Genomic DNA, 20,715 nt, shown 5'->3' with positions numbered 1-20,715 from the left:
ATCAAAGTCCATTCACAGAAAAAGTCGCAGAGTATTAGTTAAAAAAAACTGCCTCTCACATTTACTTTTGAAATTGTCTTCCTTTTATTAACTCAGGCTTAAAGACATATACTGACAAAAATAGGTTTTAAATTTAAGATGGATTATGCATTATAAAAAGAAGCAATGCACCAACGTCATCCAGATTTAAAGGCACCTTGGTAATATTTCATAGTTGAGGTTACACAGTGAGATTAAAGATGTGCAGATTAGGTGGATTGACTATGCTAAATTGCCTCATAGTGTCCATGATGTGTCGGCTAGATGGATTGACTATGCTAAATTGCCTCATAGTATCCACGGATGTGCAGGCTAGGTAGATTGGCCATGCTAAATTGCCTCATAGTGTCCATGAATGTATAGGCTAGATGGATTGACCATGCTAAATTGCCTCATAGTATCCATGGATGTGCAGGCTCGATGGATTGGCCATGCTAAATTCCCTTGTAGAGTCTCAGAATGTGCAGGCCAGGTGGATTGGCCATGGAACATGTGGGGCTTGGGGGCTAATGGGGATGGCATGAAGGGCTGGGTTTGGTTGACATTCTAATTAGAAGGGTTAGTGCAAGTGTGATGGGCCAAATAACCTTTTTCTGCTCTGTTGGGATTCTCTGATTCTTGTCAGGGATTTGCAGTTAGCCTATGGTACTGTGGGACATCAATCAGGCACTCAATGCTTAAATGTATATTGGTTGCCATCTGGATGTTATATTAAATTGGCTTCTGCATCTGGAATCCACTAAAACATCTGCACAGATACTTCATATATATTCACAGTTTGGCACTTGCAAGCTGTAAAGATACACATGAGGTGTGGAGAGATGAATGCATTTGAATTGCTGAGTTGAGTCCAGGAGAATTGCGCAATGTGTCACAGAAAATTAGCAGAAATAAGATTATGTTGCTTTGGTTGAACCTGGGGACCATTTCTCGGTGATATAAGATCACAACAGGGAGCAGACACTGAAAGGACTGCATTGGACTGTATCAAGACATCCATCTGAATATATCTGTGGAAGGAGCTGTAAGTTTTATTACTCAGGACAGGCCATTTTTCCTACATAGTGCTTTCATGCTTTTCTAGTTCTGGTGTTGAATGCACAGGGATTGATTGAGTTGCAGATAATTTTGAGGGAAAAATGGATATGTCTTTGAAACAGAGGAATGTAACAAGGCCATGGGGAGAGAACGTGGCTCTGAGATTGGCTTTGGATTGATAAAGTGAAGGAGTACTCAGATTGGCCTTCTTGGGTACTGTAATATTTGGTGGTTCAATGGGTCATTTTCCATTGCCATCCATTGGCAGTTCTGCATGAAGAAAGTTCTTTGGCCATCTTGACTAAGCAGGGACGCTGGTACAGAATGTGTTAGTATTCAAAGGACCAGGCCATTACTGTGGAGGTCAATGATTCAAAATCTATCACAGCAGCTATTGGAAATGAAATTCAGTTCATCAAAGTGTGGACTTGAAAGCAAACCTCAGTAATAGTGAGTTCAACATTGATTCTTGTAAAAACCTACCTGGATTTATGAATGTCCCTCAAGGAAGGAAAACAACCATTTTTGCACAGCCTGGCTCTCATATGAGTCCGGGACCCACAGCAATGTGGTTGACCCTTAACCAAGCAAGACGTTCAGTTCAAGGGTGACAAATGTTGTCCTTTGTTGTGTGTACTGTGGAAGAAAAAGCAATATTTCATAGTGCACAGTCTGGAAGATGGTCTGGACTGGAAATATAACCTTAGTGGTTATTGTTACACTCAGCTGAGCCAGATGACATGCACATGCACACAATCAGAGCACATTGGTTTCTACACATGGAGCAGCTAGATCTTGAGTTTTAGATTAATTCTAATAATGGGCAAAGGAAATCTTCAGCTTGGTTTACATTTTTCCATAGAACATAGAACATTACAGCACAGTACAGGCCCTTCGGCCCTCGATGTTGCGCCATTCTGTCATACTAATCTGAAGCCCATTCTACCTACACTATTCCATCTACGTCCATATGCCTGTCCAATGACGACTTAAATGCACTTAAAATTGGTGAATCTACTGCCATTGCAGGCAAAGCATTCCATACCCTTACTATTCTCTGAATAAAGAAACTACCTCTGACATCTGTCTTATACCTATTTCCCCTCACTTTAAAGTGTGTCCCCTCGTATTACCGTCCCCATACTTGGAAAAAGGCTCTCCCTGTCCACCCTATCTAACCCTCTGGTTAACTTGTATGTCTCTATTAAGTCACCTTTCAACCTTCTTCTCTCTAACGAGAACAGCCCCAAGGCCCTCAGCCTTTCCGCATAAGACATTCCTTCCATACCAGGCAACATCCTAGTAAATCTCCTCTGCACCCTTTCCAAAGCTTCCATGTCCTTCTTATAATGCGGTGAGCAGAACTGTACACAATACTCCAAATGTGGCCATACCAAAGTTTTGTACAGCTGCAGCATTAGCTCCTGGTCCCAGAACTTAATCCCCTCCATTAATAAAGGCCAAAACACTGTATGTCTGCTTAACAACTCTGTCAATCTGGGTGGCAACTTTTAGGGATCTGTGTACCTGGACACCGAGATCTCTCTGCCCTTCTGCATTCTCAAGGATCTTACCATTAGCCCAGTACTTTGCATTCCGATTGCTCTGTCCAAAGTGTATGACCTCATACTTGTCCACATTAAACTCCATTTCCCACCTCTCAGCCCAGCTCTGCATCCTATCTATGTCTCTCTGCAACCTACTACATCCTTCGTCACTATCCACAACTCCACCGACCTTAGTGTCATCTGCAAATTTGCTAACCTACCCTTCTAAGCCTGCATCCAGGTCATTTATAAAAATGACGAACAGCAGTGGACCCAACACCGACCCTTACGGTATGCTGCTAGGAACTGGACACCAAGATGAACATGTTCCATCAACTACAACCCTCTGTTTTCTTTCAGGGGAACCTTATCAAATGCCTTACTGAAATCCATATACACCACATCAACCTGTTTACTCTCATCTACCTGTTTGGTCACTTTATCAAAAAACTCGATAAGGTTCGTTAGGCACAACCTACCCTTCACAAAACCGTGCTGACTGTCCCTGATCAGATTATTGTTTTCTAGGTGGTTATAAATCCTACCTCTTATAACCTTTTCTAACACTTTACCAACAACTGAAGTGAGACTCACTGGTCTGTAATTGCTAGGGTTGTCTCTACTACCCTTTTAGAAGAGGGGAACCACATTTGCTATCCTCCAGTCCTCAGGCACTATTCCTGTAGACAATGATGATTTGAAGATCAATGCCACAGGCTCGGCATTCTCTTCCCTTGCTTCCCAGAGGATCCTAGGGTAGATCCCATCCGGCCAGGGGTCTTGTCTATTTTCACATTCTGCAGTATTTCTAATACCTCTTCCTTGTGAACCTCAATCACTTTGAGTCTAGACGCAAGGTATCTCTGTATCTTCCTCACCATTTTCATTTTCTATTGTGAACACTGTTGAAAAATATTTATTTTGTGCTTCCCCTATCTCCTCTGACTCCACACACAACTTCCCACTATTATCCTTGATTGGCCCTAATTTAACTCTTGTCATTCTTTTATTCCTGACATACCTATGGAAAGCCTTGGGGTTACCCTGATCCTATCTGCCAACAACTTCTCATGTTTCCTCCTGGCTCTTCTGAGCTCCCTTTTTGGGTCTTTCCTGACTTCCTTGTAACCCTCAAGTCCCTAACTGAGTTTTCACATTTTGTCCTAACATAAGTCTTCTTCTTCTTCTTGATCAGGGATTCCACTCTCTTAGTAAACTACAGCTCACGCATTCTATATCTGCCTCCTTGCCTACAGGTACATACTTATCTAGGACACACAGGAGCCTTTCCTTGAATAAGCTCCACGTTTTTAGTGTATTCATCCCCTGCAGTTTCCTTCCCCATAGCTAATGCTTAGTAAAAGGAGGATGAAAACACAACCTTTTTTTCACAAAACTGCACAAAGTCTAAAGTTGCACCTAGCAAGAACTTATCTTACGGTGAACAGGTTTGAGAAGCAGCAGGGTGAATGATTTAGTGGGATTGAAGGATAATTACAAATGGATGGGCGAAATTGGAAGGCAGTTGGCCCCTAAGCTGTTCCGAATGTTGTAATCACATGGCCAAGCATGGCAGTCAGTCAGGAATGAGTAATATGGCATTTAAAATGGCAACGGCATGTTTTACTGCAGCTTGGCGTTAGCAGGGAGAAGGACTGCAGAAACTCTCCTCAGAGATTAAACAGGCTGGGTAGAATCCACACTGAAACGACTGTATATGGAAGCAGTAGAACTATTGGACCACTAAGCCCTTTTTCGTTCCATATTTCTCTTTGCTGTTTTACGCACACAGATGCAGTCATGATCCAACTCCTACCTTCAGGGAGAAAATGCCTTACATCTCACGCAATTAAAAACACATAAGTCCTCCGAGTCCAAGCAATCACATTGTCAAAATAGAAGTAAATGAGCAGAGGTACTTTGCATGAGCAAGATCATTTCAACTTTGCCCTTTTAGGCAATGAGTATATTCTAAATCATAACAACTTGTGAAGTATAATGCTCTCATCTTCCCTGATCCTTCTGTAAACTACATCAATCTGTGTCCATTTGTTATCTACCCTCCAGCAAGGAGAAGTGGTTTCTCGCTCCACATCAAATCAAATCCTCACATTATCCTGAGCATTTTGATGATTTTGAAAATTGTTGAGTACAGTGTATGCAATATATCTTTATCTGCATTCTTGGGATGTGGACACTTCAGGAAATGTCTGTATTTATTGGTCACTGACAATTGGCCTTGCCAAGGTGGTGGTTGAATGCCTTCTTGGACAACTGCAGCCCTCGGGAATGATGGTCTAATGGTATTATCACTGAACTGTTAATCCAGAGCTCCAGATAATGTTCTGGGGACCCAGATTGGAATTTTGCCACGGTAGATGCTGGAATTTGAATTCTATAAAATTAAAGCCAAGTGAAATCATTATGACTATGAAACAGTGCTGATTATCAAGAAAACCCATCTACTTCACCAATGTCCTTTGGAAAAGGAGATCTGCCATCCTTACCTGGTCAGGCCCACAGCAATGTGGTTGAGTCAATACAATTAATGTTGGCTTATGCAGTGATGCCCACATCCTGATATTGCTCCCACAGCAATGTTCGATAGGAGTGTTCCAGGGATTTTGACCCAGGGAACTGAACAATCTCACAAACGTGGCTGAAGGAGACATGTTTGGCACACTAGCCTTCATTGCTCAGTCCTTTGAGTATAAGAGTTGGGAAGTCATATTGAGGTTGTACAGGACATTGGTGAGGCCTCTTCTGGAATACAGTGTCCAGTTCTGGTTGCCCAGTCATAGGAAGGAGATCATTAATCTGGAGAGGGTTCAGAAGAGATTTACCAGGATGTTGCCAGATATGGAAGGTTTGAGTTATAAAGAAAGTCTGGAAAGACTTATAAAGAGAGGCTGGAATTTCCTTTTCACTGGAGCCTGGAGGTTGAGAGACAACCTGAGAGAAATTTATTAAGTATTGAGAGGTATAGACAAGGTTAATGGTCGTTGTCTTTTACCTAGGATGGGAGATTTCAAGACCAGAGGGCACATTTTTAAGGTGAGAGGAGAGAGATTTGAAAAAGACTTGAGAGGCAAATGTTTTTGCAGAGGGTGGTTCACGTGTGGATGAACATCCTGAGGAAGTGCTGGATGCAGGTTCAGTCACAACATTTAAAAGACATTTGGATAAGTATGTGAACAAGAAAGATTTGGAGGGTTATATACCCAGAGCAGGCAGGTGGGACTAGTTTAGTTTGGGATTATGTTCAGCATAAACAGGTTAGACCATAGGGTCTGTTTCCATGTTGTATGACTCTCTGATTCTATGATAAATATTGTTTCTGGACAAGTGGATTAGTTTATTATCATAAGGCCAAAGGTCAACGTGTCAGATCTGATTGCTGGTCTTTTGTTGTTGCTTCACTGGTGTGTTACTCAGAACAAACAGAAGGAAGGGAATTGGAAAATCTGACAGTTCAAAAGTACAGTCTAGAAAGTCAGGAGGTATGAACAATTCAGATGCAGAAGAGAAGGAGTTTGGAGTTGAATGGGTATGAAAAATGAATTCAGGACTCCTGCTTCATTCATAGGAAGTGGGTATTGTTGGTATTAGTTGCCCATGACTAACCATCCTTGAAAAGGTGATGTGCGCACATACTGAACCACTCAAGTCCATATGGTTTGGGGTATACCCACAATACTATTAAGGAGGAAGTCCCAGGATTTTGATTCAGTGAATCAGGAAATGCAATATGTTTTTAATTCAAGATAGTAATTGGCTTGGAGGGAATCTTCTTAGTGGTGTTTTCATGGGTCAATTGTTCTTGTCCTTCTATAAAACCATAAGAAATAGGAACAGGAGTAGGTTGATTGGCTCCTTGAGCCTTCAATAGGATTAGGCTGATCCAAAATTCCTAATGTCCACTTTCCTGCCCTTGCCCCATAACCCTTAATTTCCTGACTGATCAGAATCCACCTTTCTCAGCCTTAAATATCCACAAGGACTCTGCCCCTGTAACCCTGTTGTGTCAAGGACTCTCAATCCTTTGAGACAAGAAATTCCTCCTCAACTCAGTCCTAAATTGGTGTCCTTTTATCTCAGACTAAGCCATCTGGTCCTAGACTTTCCCATGAGGGGAAACCTTCTCTCAGCCTTTACCCTGTCAAGTTTCTGAAGAAGACTCAATGTTTCAATGAGAATTGGTAGATCGACATTTCAGGCAGAGGTCCTTCATCAGGAATGAGGCTGGGAGCCTTGGGGGTGGAGAGATAGACGGGTGGGGATGGTGCTGGGGGGAAGGTAGCTGAGAGTGCAATAGGTGGATGAGGTGGGGATAAAGGTGATAGGTGAGAGAGGAGGGTGGAGCGGATAGATGGAAAGGAAGATGGACCCAGTGGGACAGGTCATGATGGTGATGCTGAGCTGGAAGGTTGGAACTGGGAAAAGATGGGGGGAACGGGAAATTAGGAAACTGGTGAAATCCACATTGATGCCTTGGGGTTGGAGGGTCTTGAGGCAGAAGATGAGGTGTTCTTCCTCTAGGTGTGAGTGGTGAGGGAGTGGCAATAGAGGAGTCCCAGACCTGCATGTCCTCGGTGGAGTGGGAGAGGGAGTTAAAGTGTTCAGCCACAGGATGGTGGGGTTGGTTGATGTGGGTGTCCCAGAGATGTTCTTTGAAGCGCTCTGTGAGAAGGCATCCAGTCTCCCCAATGTAGAGGAGACCGCATCGGGAGCAACAGATAGAATAAATGACGTGTGGAAGTGCAAGTGAAATGTTGATGGATGTGGAAGGCTCCTTTGGGGCCTTGGATGGAGGTGAGGGATGTGGTGGCAGGGGAAGGAATTGCAAAACCTGTGCCCACCTATCCACTCCACCTTCCCCTCCGACCTATCACCTTTACCCCCACCTCCATCCACCTCTTGAGACAATGATGACTTTATTCTAAGTCGAGTTGTGTTTCTGGTTAATGTGGCTGATCCAGTTAAATTCTGGTAAAGCATTTAGATTGGTGAGAAAGTGGGGATTTGGGAATACTCACACCTGTTCAGGTGTTAAAATGAAGACGGAGAGGGAAGCATCAAGGTGACATGATGCAGTAAGCCTGGTTCCAAGGAGTGACACCTTCAGTCAGCTGGTTACAGACAATCATTAATGAAATGATGTTGGTGATAGACAGCTCAATTTGAGCAGCGTGTCATATGGAAAGCAAAATCAGATAGCCATAAAACAAATAGGAAGAAAATACAAGTGCTTACAAATCACATGTATTTGAATTAATTGATAAAGTATTAATCAGCGAAAGCATTGATAAAGCTGGATTATGAAATGTAATGACTCAAGTGCAAAGATGATAGAACTGATTCTGATCTTGCACTGATCTGGTTGTTTATTAGTACGTGGCTCAGCTCGTAACCTTGTGACTGAAAACGTTACACCAACCATAATCGACGCTTCGTGGACTTCAGCTCCAGGCAACGTGTACAACTATCGTGTCACCTGGAAATCTCTCTTTGATGATGATAGTGGAGAAAAGTGGGTCCCTGGATACAGCACCACAACAACACTGGAGAATCTACGGCCAGAGACCAAGTACCAGATCAGGATTTATGCTTCATATGGCAGTGGGGAAGGAGATCCGCTTGAAGGAACAGAAACCACTGATGGTACAGTAAATCATGCCAGTATGACAAGCCTTACCTTTTATACTGTAACAATCATGTTTTGAATGGCTCTCATGCGGACCTGTCACCATATTTTTAAATAAAGCAAAGAGCTGGAGATCTGAAACAGGATCAGAAACTGTTGGAGAAACTCAACAGGTCTGACAGCATCTGTGGGAAGAGTGAGAGACAGAGTTCATATTTTGAGTCCAGTGATTCTTCTTAAGAACATATTTTTACAATTAGGATGCCTCATCCTATTGTCCAATAAACCTCTTGCTATGAAAATATAATGTGAGAAATAATCCCTTTCTCTTTTTAATTCATCCATTTCCTCTCTACTACTGAAAAGTTGACTTGTGTCTTGTTTGATGGACACTACCTCTCCTCCAATAACCTGCATCTGTGGCAACCTTCAGGCCCTAGTCTGGTGGCTTTGCAGACACAGGTGATACCATAGCCAGGTCTGGTATTGCTTATACATGTCATAATGCATGTATAGAGTGCTGCTTACAAGGGGATTTCTGAATAGCAATCTCGGGTGGCACAGTGGCTCAGTGGTCAGTATTGCTACCTCACAATGCCAGGGATACAGGTTTGATTCCAACCTCAGGCGACTGTCTGTGTACAGTTTGCACATTCCCTCTGTGTTTGTGTGGCCTTCCTCTGGGTGCTCCGGTTTCCTCCCACTGTCAAAGTTGTCTGGATTAGGATGGATTGGCCTCGCTAAATTCCCCATTAGTGTCCAGGGATGTGCAGGCGAGGTGAGTCATCCATGGGAAATGCAGGGCTACAGAGATTGGGTGATATGCTTTTCTGAGGATTGGTGTAGACTTGATGGGCTGAATAGCCTGTTTGCACACTGTAGGGATTCTATGATGGTTATCCAACATTGGTAGACCTGTCCTTTTGCCAGGTCTTCCAGAGACGATTTGAGTCTCATTTGGTTAAGATCAACCAATTTAGCACAGACTGATAACCTACTTTAGAACATCCCTGATGTGCCCACTTTCTTGATGATTAATACTTAATTGTATCAACTTACTCAGCAGATAAGAGCAATCCATTTACCTTAAATAGATTCTTATTTTGTGCGGTTGTATAAAACCTGCGATAACAAGTTGGCGGTCTGCTTTACATCTCTGCTCTGATGTCAGCAGAGACTCAGTGTACTCTCTCAAGCACAGTGTAAAAAGCTTCTGCAGCACTGTGTTGGGAAAGAGCAGTGGAAATACCCCAGTACCCTAGTCAATCTTTATCCCATACCTAATAAATTGCAAGTAGATGACATAGTTGTGATTGTCTGTGGGAGCTTACTATTTGTATTTTGTTTGCCTCTTTTCTCTAAATTCCCTGCATTTCCAGTATCGATGAGATTTATAGAGTCTTACAGCACAGAAACAGATGCTTCGGAACGACTCGTCCATGCTAACCAGTTTTCCTAAACGGAACGAGTATCGTTTTCCTGCATTTTGCCCCTCTAAACCTTTCCTAACCATGTACCTATTCAGATGCCTTTTAAATATGGTAATTGTACTCACCTCAGCAGCTCATTCCACATATACATCTCTGTGTGAAGAAGATGTCCCTCAGGTCCCTTTTTAATTTTTCCTCTCTCATCTTAAATCTATTCCCCGGTGTAGGGGAATCCAAAACTAGAGGGCAAAGACTTTAGCTTTTTACCTTATCTATCCCCCTTATGATTTTGTAGGCCTTGATAAGATCACCCCTCAGCGTCCTACACTCCAGGGAAAAAAGAGCAAGTCTATCCTTATAGCTCAAACCGTCCAGTCTTGGTAACATCCTGATAAATCTTTTTTTGCAAACTTTTCAGTTTAATAACATACTTTCTGTAGCAGGGCTATCAAAATTGTATGCCGTACTGCAAAAGTGGCCTTACCTGTCTCTTGTACAGCCCCGTGATGTCTTAACTCTTGTATCAATGCTCTGACAAATAACTTACCAGGAAGTTGTCTGGGCTGGATAGTTTGAGTTATGAAGAGAGATTGAACAGACTGGAATTATTTCTCTTGGCACAGAGCAGAATAAGAGGGGACATGACTGAGTTGTATAAAGTTATGAGGGGCATAGATTGGATAGATATTTCCCCTTGATGGAGGGATAAATAACCAGGGGGTACAGGTTTAAGGAAGGGGCAGAAGATTTCGTGGAGGTGTGAGGGAAGATGCTTGAACCCAGAGGATGGTAGGAATCTGAAACTCACTGCCTGTAAGGGTGTAGAGGTAGCAACCCTTGTTACATTTAAAAAGTATTTAGATGTGTACTTGTGATGCCAAGCCATACAAAGTTATGGGTCATGTGCTGGGTAAGGGGATTAGAATGGTTAAGTTGGTGTAGGCTTAATGGATGAAAGGACCTTTTTCTGTACTGCAGACCTCTATGGCTCTATTCCTACACTTCAAAAGTTAACCAAACTGACTTGTCAAAAAAAAATCAACTCCAACATCTTTCTCTTCTACTGTTGAACAGCTACACCAGAGGCTAAGAAGTTGACCATATCAGACGAAACGGTCAACAGTTTCCGTGTGAGGTGGCTACCAGCTCCAGGCAATATCCTGCACTACAGACTCTCGTACCGACCAGCCACAGGAGAAAGGGCCATTGGAACCAAGATTCCTTCTCACGTGACCACCACTGTCCTAAGGCGACTCAATCCTCAAACAACGTACAATATCTCTGTGATTCCAATGTACAGAAAGGCAGAAGGGAAAGTAAGATCAGGACAAGGAACCACAGGTGAGACGCTAGTATCCGAACTACCTAAACTGAGATTTAAAAGCTTTCTGAATAGATATTCCCAACCAGCAAGTCTTATATTTAAGATTTCTGCCAGTTATATGTCTTAAGATAAAGTCATCATAATCCATAAGAATTAGGAACAGAAGTAGGCCATTCAGCCCATCAGGTCTACTGCACCAGTAATTTAGATCATGGCTAATCTGACATTCCTCGCACTCACTTTCCTGCCCTTTTACCATAACTCTTGGTGTGTCGGCTGATCAAAAATCTATCTGTCTCAGCCTTAAATATGCACAAGGACTCTGCTCCCCTCTGTAGCTCTCTGTGGGAAGAAGTTTCAAAGACTCACAACCCTCTGGGAGAAGTAATTGACCTTTATATCAGTATGAAATTGGTGCCACTTTATCCCAGAGGACAGCTTTCACATTCGAGAGAGACAATTGATGGTGAGTTGAACCGGAGGGTCACCAAACCTCAACTAAAGGCAGGATTTGGGAAGGTGGGCCTTTCGTTGTAATTTCGGCTTGTTTGGCATCCAACCCATACTGTTCGCAAACATCTGCTTCATAAAGCAGCATTGAGGCAACTGAGTGATGGTACGATTAAAGACTTGTGTTCTCGTGTCAGTCCAAGCACTTTTGAACGCACAACCTGGCTGACATTACCATGAGGGACATGTTACTCGAGGAGACATTAAACTGTAGCTCAATCTGCCCTCTCAGTTTGATCAGCTAGGAGAAAGTGAGGACTACACATGCTGGGGATCAGAGCTTAGAAGCGTGTGGCTGGAAAAGCGCAGCAGGTCAGGCAGCATCAAAGGAGAAGGAGAAACTTATGCCTGAAACATCGATTCTCCTTCTCCTTTGATGCTGCCTAACTTGCTGCACTTTTCCAGCAACACATTTTTAACCTCTCAGTTTGATGTAGAAGATCCCATGGCACTATTCAAAAGAATGTCCTGGCCGATATCTTGGACAATATTTATCTGTTAGTCAATATTACAGAAATGCAGATTGCCAGAGTGCTGTTTGTGAGATCTTGCTAAGTACTTATTAATTGCTCCCCTTTTCCTTTCCATGACAATAGGCAATGACTGCTTCAATTAAACATTGTCATCCGACGTCATCGATAGCAGTTTTTGTGTTGAAGTGCAGTGAGAACAAATCACTGCCCTCAATTCTCCTGGCCATCTGTAAGGCCCTTAACTACTTGACTTCAGACCTATCAACATAGCTTGGCCTGGCCTAATGTTTGATTTTTTATCTCTCCCGGGAGATTCTCTAAGGCTGCCAGATGGGTGGGGAGTGCTGGTGTTGTGTTGACAAGACATCATAACTATACGGGTCACGCTGGGAGTTGTGTTGTTCTGTTCCTGCCTGCATTTTAATATGCTGATATTTAGTAAATTGCTTTAATGTGTTGCATTCAGTAATGTTTGTGATGACATACTGTCATTCACATTGGATCGTTTCCCACTCTTCAACAGCCTCTCCATACAAACCTCCACAAAACTTACAAACTTCCGAACCTGCCCGGTCAAGCTTCAGAGTCACCTGGGACCCATCCCCAGGGGAAGTCACAGGATATAAGGTCATCTACCATCCCAGGGGAAGAGAAGAACAACAGGGAGAAATGGTACTGGGGCCATATGATACAACCGTGGTACTGGAAGAGTTGAGGTAAACACAATGTTGTTTATAAAGAGATAATCCTTGTGAACTGAGGTGAGGAGGAATTTCTTCAGCTAGAGGGTGGTGAACGTCATGCAGTTCACATAGAGGTCATTTGGCCCATCCAGTCCACACTGACCCTCTGAAGAGCACCCCACCTCTACCCATCCTATCCCTGTATTTCCCATGACTAAGCCACCTATCCTGGACACTATGAGCAATTTAGCATGGCCAATCCATCCAACCTGCATTTCCTTGGATTACTGGAGGAAATCGGAGCACCAGGAGAAAGCTCACCCAAGGATGAGATTGAACCTGGGTCCCTAGCTGCAGTGCTTACCACTGACCCACCATGTCACCCTGTGGAATGTGTTGCCACAGAAGACTGTGGAGGTCAAGTCATTGGGTGTATTTAAGCTAGATAAATTCTTGATTAGTAAAGGGATCAAAAATTAAGTGGAAAAGGCAGGAGAATGGGGTTGAAAAACATATCAGTTATGATCGAATAATGGTGAAGACCTGATGGGCTGAATGGCCTAATTATTCTCCTATATCTTCTTGCTAGAGTATACTTTAGAATGGTGCGAACATAGCCAGTTTAATCCTGATCTTATTAATCATGGAAGATTGCTCCTGTCTTCCTCCCATTCTTTGTTTGGAAAGGGATGACCTTTTGGAACTGAGATAAGGAAGAATTCAGTAATACCCCTCCAGGAAGATGCCTGTGGTCCTTCATAGACTAATTACCATCTACTAGAGAAAATCTGGAAATATGTTTAGTTGAGAGGTTGAATTATGATCTTGAGATCCCCTCTTTTGATTTTACTGACTTTATAGAGCAGTCACCAGTGACAGGTTGTAGCTTCCTGCCAGAAATAGATGAAAGTAATCACGATGCATGTCAGTGAGGAAGACTGGTTTCCTTTGTGTCCCTCCACCAGGATGTAACAGGGACCACATGCTCAGGGTGACTATACATTGTTTTAATAAGGCCCTATCTTTTTTTAAAAATACATTCATGTGAATGTGAACATCGCTGGCTCGCTGAGCATTTATTGTCCATCACTAATTGCTCTAGAACTGAATGACTTGTTTGGCTATTTCAGAGTGAATTCCCTTGCTGTGAGCCTGGGTAAGGATGGCAGATTTTCTTCCTTAAAGGCATTTGTTGCGGCAAAAGCTAACATTGGGTAAATGGCTACTGTTTAATTCCAAATTTGGGCTCATGCAGTTCAATGGCAGTGTCCCTACCTCAGAGCTATGAAGTCCTACCCATGACAGAAGTGTGTCATAACAACATCTCTGAACAGGTTGATTAAATTTCTTTTTCAATTCTTCATTTTTGTCAAATTCCTATTTTACCATGGTGGGATGTGAACTCATATTCCCCAGAATACTGGGGCAGTCTGAATCACTAGCTGAGTAACATTACCATCATGCCACTAACTCCCTTGATGGCTTGATTCCAGTGCATCTGAGAATAATGTTTGATTATTTTGATGTGGGAATGGTTTGTACTGTGGATTTTCTCTTAAATTAATGTTGTGTTTAGATTATTTGGTTCAATTTTGAGTCCTGTCACCCAGTAGTATGTCTGAAAGACTCAGAGAGGTGAAAAGTGGGCTGGTTGGGTTGATGGTGTGGCCAGTCCTATATTCCACAGGGTACATTGTTGGGAGCACTAGCTCATATCAAGTGTTGGACCCCACTATAGGTTCCAAGCATCCATGGACTCCCAACTAAATGTTTGCACTCAAATTCAAATGGGAGACTGTCCTGTTTAATCCCAATAAGTTTGAAGTTTCATGCTCAACTCCATGCAGGAGGATTTCTCCATGCATTACCTGACTCAGTTTTGTAACTTCATTTCAGTGTTAAACACAATAACTGGAGCCAGTTGCACTGTAAGCCATTGTAAGTCTCAGTCCAATTTAGACTTTACCTCCCACCTCAGCTTGTGCCATCTTCAGGTTAAGTGGGGTTCAAGATTGGGAATTGTTAACTAAGAGCTCAGAAATAGAATTAATTCCCAATTTTGAAGCCACGTGGAATCCTTTGGGATTCTCCTGCTCATCTTGCATGTCTCTGTCAGGAGAATAACACAACTCCTGGAAAAATGGGATACTGTTTACCCTGTTCTTCTAAGATTTCTGAAGCTTTTACACTGAGACGTTGGGGACGAGAGGGGAATGCTCTGGCAATCTAACTTTATTTTTGTAGTTCCCATGTTTGTGGAGCTAAATATTTAAAATGAAGATTACCCATGTAAAATGTCATGTCTGCTAGTGGAGGTATTCTATCCTGGGGTACTCAGTTTTGGATATACTCTGCTGCATTTAGTTTTTTTCAAATTAATTCATGGGAGAGTGTTGTCTCTGACTAAGGCAATGTTTATTGTCCATCCCTAATTGCCCCAGAGGACATTTAAGAGTTAACTACATTGCTGTGGGTCTGGAGTCACATGTAGACCAGATGGCAGTTTCCTTCCCAGAAGAACATTAATGAGTCAGGTGGGCCTTTTCGCCAGCAATCAACTCATGGTCATCATTATACTCTTAATTCTTGATTTCAAATTCCACCATCTACCATGGTAGGACCATGAACCCAGGTCCCCAGAACATTACCTGGGTTTCTGAATTGATAATCCAGTGATAATACCACAGTTCATTGCCTCCCTGTTAAACATCCTCAACCTCGTGAATACATTCCAGCCCACAACTCTCTGCCATTTATCTATTATTTCACATATAAATCTATTGATCTGTCCATGAGATGATGTCTGCCTGCTGATTTTCTGATATCTGTCCCTTTGTAGTACATTGATGGCTGGATTTATGGCCCAATCTTGATGGGCCAAGTTTTGAAAATTGGTGGTTCAAATGGAAGTAAAAACAAGCTACTGAGAAATGATGTGTTGATTTGCCTCAATAAGTTTAAGGATTCATTTATGCATTGTCAGAGGTCTCAGGCAACTCCTGCAGAACTCTAAATTTTTATGCATCTTTTGTTTTTAAAGTTCGGCCATTTAAGCTCTTCCAAATGTGTACTATTGGAAGGAGAAAGGCTGAGCCTTTTGTAATTTGCTGTATTAAATGTTATTTGTATGAAGAATTCTGGGTGAAGAGCCAAGGGCAGATGTCCACTGAGCTTGGAAGAGGGTAGAAGGGGAGACTGAGATAAAGTAAGGAGAGGTGACATTCCCAAGTTAGGGATTTCAGTGTTGATTCTTGGAAAGTATTCTGATTGTGGGGTAGTTGAGATCATTGCCTGACCTCACAAAAGGGCAGGGAGCCCTGGTGAGATCAGAGACTTTGAAAATATGGTTTCTTTTCTCTTCTTACTCATAATAAAACAGCAGCAGTGAACTGAAACCGAATAGAATCATCATTACTGACTTGGAAGAAGTGACAGTGATGAAAGAATGATTACAGCCCAGTTTGGGAAATGTGGTGGCTGCTTTGCATTACTCTCTTTGCTGCAAACATCTTCTTTTCATTACTCTCTGGTTGACCGAATTGTCTTTCTGCCAGCTTTTGGTTGTCATTTCACCTGAACACAAGGGTCCCTGGGCCAAGAGAAATGATTACTGGTTGACCACTTATCCCCACTCGATAACCATTGATAACTACCCTCTCTTTTTATTCTGCAGAAAATGCCTGGTGGTTGCTTTATCTGTTTTCCATTAAACCATGATGTCATTGTTTTCATATTTATTTAGCTTCATCCTTTAAGTTTTGTTTTAACTCAAATTTCTTTAGAGTTGAGTCACCTCCCATTGGTACAATTAGATATCAGTGTTCCATATATTTGCTAAACTATGTTACCAGTTCGAGTGGGGAAGGTAAAGACTGAAACAAATTTTGATGCTCATGAGGGAGTTATCATATTTAAACATTTATTTAATGTGTTTTGATTGCAACCATTTGGAATAGTTTGTCAATCAAAGGCACTCAGTGTTATTAAAAACAGCCACATACGGAATGCCTGTAGAATATTGTATCATATTGTCGTTATGTTCTCCATATATAACAGCTCGGTGGAAAGCCTGTCTTCCAGCTGAAGCTTTGCTAACCATCTGGTTCTGACAGAATGATTCCTTTTGCTCTACGTTTTGTCAATCTGTTCCTATTTGACTCTAAGCTGAGTTCAAGACTGCATGCACTGTCCAGTGCCACAATTGCCCGTTTCCTTCCTCAAAGTTCCCCTTTCTACCCCTGAGGTCATTTGCTGCTAAAGCTTCATCCATGACCGTGTCACTTCCATCTTCCGCCATTCCAACATTCTCCTGGCTGCACTTTTCATCCTCCAGAAACCTGAGATCATCTGGAATTCAGAATCACACAGTACAGAAGGGACTCTTTGGCCTATTAAGTCTGCTCTGACAAAAATACACAGTAGTTCCACTGTCCCACACCAGATCCATGGTCTTGAATGTTACTTCAACAGCAGTCGCATCCAGACTCAAACCTGCAATCTTCTGCTCTCAATACCCACAGAAATACCAACCCCCCACTGATAGCCTTTATACTGCTCCCTGTAACGGCCAGCGACTCAGATTTAACATTTTCATAGTTGCGTTCAAATGGCCTCAACCTTCACCAGCCTCACCATCCCTCTGCACAAAAACCCACCCACCTCAACCTCCAGGATTTGGAGGTGCCGGTGTTGGACTTGGGTGAACAAAGTTAAAAATCACACAACGCCAGGTTATAGTCCAACAGGTTTATTTGGAAGCACTAGCTTTCGGAGTGGCGCTCCTTCACCAGGTGGTTGTGGGCCACCTAATGGAGCGACGCTCCGAAAGCTAGTGCTTCCAATTAAACCTGTTGGACTATAACCTGGTGTTGTGTGATTTTTAACATTGTACAACCTTCAGGATATCTTCTTCCGTTCTGGCAGCTTGTGCATCCCTAAGTTTCGTAACTGGATTGTTAGCACTTATGCCTTCAGCTTTCTGAATCCCAAGCTCTGAAATTCTCTCCCTAAACCTTTCTATGTCTCTCTCCTCCATTAAGTTAATTGTTTTGAAATTCACACCGACTAGTCCTTTCCCTATGTCTCCCTGTGTGGCACAAGGTAAGGTTTGTTCAATAGTGCTCTGGTGAAATGCCCTAAAACTCTGAGAAGTCCTATGAGCAGCTGGAAGGGGAGATCAGAGATAAAAGGGGATGGAGGCAGAAGTAATGGTGGTAGAGGAAGAGTAGATGGGGTCGCGGCTTGTCGGAAACCTCACTTAAAGTACTCCCGCCAAACTCATTCCAAGCTTCTGTGAGAGAAATTGAGGTAGTTTTGGGTCGCCACACTATAGGAAGGATGTGGAGGCTTTGAAAAGGGCCAAAAGAGGTTTACCAGGATGTGAGAGTGGATTGGATTGTATTAGCTGTATGGAAAGGTTAGACAAACTCAGATTGTTTTCCCTAGAGCGTCAGAAGCTGATAGGTGACCTGCTAGAAGTCTATTAAATTATGAGAGGCATGGATAGGGTAGATAGTCAGAGTCTTTTCCAAAGCATAGAATGTCAAACTCTAGGGGACATAAATTTAAAATGAGAGGGGGAAAGTTTAAATGAGATATGCAAGACAAGTTTTTTATACAGAGGCTGTTAGTTAGCTGCAAGTCACTGCCAGGGGAGGGATTAGATGCAGATACAATAGCAATGTTTAAGAGGCATCTTGACAGATGCATGAACAAGCAGAGAATAGAGGGATAAGGATCATGTGCAGGCAGAAAGGATTAGTTTAGAATGGCATCTGGTTGGTATATGCATGGTAGGCTGAAGGGCCAGAACCTGTGCTCCACTGCTCTATGATCGGAATGTTTTAGACCAGCAATGTCTCTACAGAAGGATGATAAATGCTGAGTTCTGAAGTAGAGTCACCAGACCCGAAACAGCTTTGACAAAGGGTCAGTTAGATTTGAAAGGTCGGCTCTTTTCTCTCCTCATAGATGCTGCCAGATCTGCTGAGATTTTCCAGCATTTTCTCTTTTGGTTTCTGAAATAATAATTCTGTTTGCCTGTCCACAAATGCTGTCAGACCTGTTGACTTTCTCCAGCAATTTCTCTTTTTGTGATAAATTGGGAATACAGTTGAGGGAGTGACTACCTTGTAAACAATTTTTTTTTCTCATACCCTCTTGGAATTATTAACAACTAGCCACCGGTTTTTCTCATAATGAAATGATCTATTTGTTTGCAAGATGAACATTTTGATATGAACGATCGTGTTAAATTGTGTTTTATTTCCAGAGCTGGCACCACCTATAAAGTGGCTGTTTCTGGAATGTTTGATGGTGGAGAAAGTTTGCCACTGTATGGGGAGGAACAGACAACCCTCTCAGATGAAGCATTAGAGAAACCTCTGGGACCACCAGGTAACATGTTTGCTGATTGAGCAGTGACTTAACATGAAGCTTCTCTCCAAATCAGTGACATCTTAGATATTGGCATTAATGCGAACATAAGGAACCTGTTCAGTCACACAAACCTGACTTAGAAAACCTCCTGCACCTTAAGGTGGATGGGGCAGACACAACACATGCTTAAGTCAGTGATTTATTGCTTGTTTTTGCTGGTGAAAGTCAGATATGTCAAGTGTCACTGACCACACACCATTCTCAATCTCCCTTAGGCATCTTGGAAGGATTTACAAATACATAATGCACTTGTAAGTTCTAAACATACCATCAGTGGCCATTAGATCCTCAAGTGGGTCTCGAACCTGGAACTTCTAGCTGAGAGTCAGGTCACTACCCAGTGCACCACAACACCTCCCTTGTAAATCTGATCTACCATAAAATTATATCACAGCTGACCTGAATCTCAATTCTATTGGTTGTAATATAATAACCATAACTGACAAAAAACTATCAATATCAGCTTAAATTTTACAATTGACATCACCTCAAAAACTTTTAAGAATTTAACATTGGAATTTTTTAAAAGTTCTTTTTGTAAGTAGATAATTTGATGAGTAGCAAGGTAGATGGATAATGGGGAATTTTTAAAAACTAGATATGGATCATTACATATTGGTTTCCAAAAGTCATTTGACAAGCTCCCATGAAAGGCTATGGGAGAAAGGGGAACACCGATAAAGGATTTATTAGTTAACTACCAGTTAGTGAACAGGAAGCAGTCAGTAATGACACTCACATCTTTTTTTTGGATTAACAAGCTATAATTATGTGAATGCCACAGGTAAGGGTGCTGGCACTTCAAATATTTACACTCTGTACCAATGACCTGAATGTGGAAACTGAAAGCACAGCAGTTCAATTTGCCAAGGAAGCCAAGATCGGTAAGCAAGTAAAAGTAAAGTATTGCGGATGTTGGAAGCAAACACAGAGAAGACTGGAGAAACTCAGCAGGTCTGGCAGCATCTGCGGAGAGATGTTTTGAGTGAGAGTCACAGTAAAACGACCTGTTTGAGTGAGACTCAAACAGGACTTGAAATATTAACTCCGTTTCTCTCTCCACAGATGCTCCCAGACCTGCTGAGCATTATTTGCATTCTCTGTGTTTGTCATTGGGTCTGAAAGTGGATGTGGACTGGCCAAGTGAATATGCAACAAAACAGCAGATGGAGTATAATAGCAGTGGGAACTGGTGAACTTTGGTCGTATATTGTTTAATGGAGGAAGATTGCAGAATCTGGTGGTCCTGAAGGATCCGGTGGTCTGGGTACACAAATTCGCAACAAGTTAGTAAGCAGGTATAGCACTGTTTTCCCCAGAAAACAGTACGGACTGAGTCATCGAGTCATAAAGTCATAGAGATGTACAGCACAGAAACAGACCCTACGGTCCAACCCGTCCAAGCTGACCAGGTATCCCAACCCAAACTAGTCTCACCTGCCAGCACCCGGCCCATATCCCTCCAAACCCTTCCTATTCATATACCCATCCAAATGCCTTTTAATTGTTGCAATTGTACTCGCCTCTACGACTTCCTCTGGCAGGTCATTCTATGCATGTACCACCCTCTGCGTAAAATAGTTGTCCCT

The 20,715-nt window shown here is 42.4% G+C and overlaps 1 protein-coding gene across 1 annotated transcript in view; it reads left to right on the top strand.

The window, feature by feature from the left end:
* Window positions 1-20,715, top strand: part of LOC132819328 (collagen alpha-1(XII) chain-like) — a 119,191-nt gene that overhangs the window by 37,647 nt on the left and 60,829 nt on the right. Inside the window, 4 exon segments of the mRNA XM_060830785.1 lie at window positions 8,016-8,285; window positions 10,773-11,039; window positions 12,529-12,721; window positions 18,960-19,084. Coding sequence (XP_060686768.1) covers window positions 8,016-8,285; window positions 10,773-11,039; window positions 12,529-12,721; window positions 18,960-19,084 — 855 coding nt within the window.

The sequence above is a fragment of the Hemiscyllium ocellatum genome, chromosome 10 (genome assembly GCF_020745735.1).
Source record: "Hemiscyllium ocellatum isolate sHemOce1 chromosome 10, sHemOce1.pat.X.cur, whole genome shotgun sequence".
NCBI classification, from domain to species: Eukaryota; Metazoa; Chordata; class Chondrichthyes; order Orectolobiformes; family Hemiscylliidae; genus Hemiscyllium; species Hemiscyllium ocellatum.
Note: the sequence above shows the minus strand (reverse complement) of the source record. Positions and strands in the feature narration are given on the sequence as shown.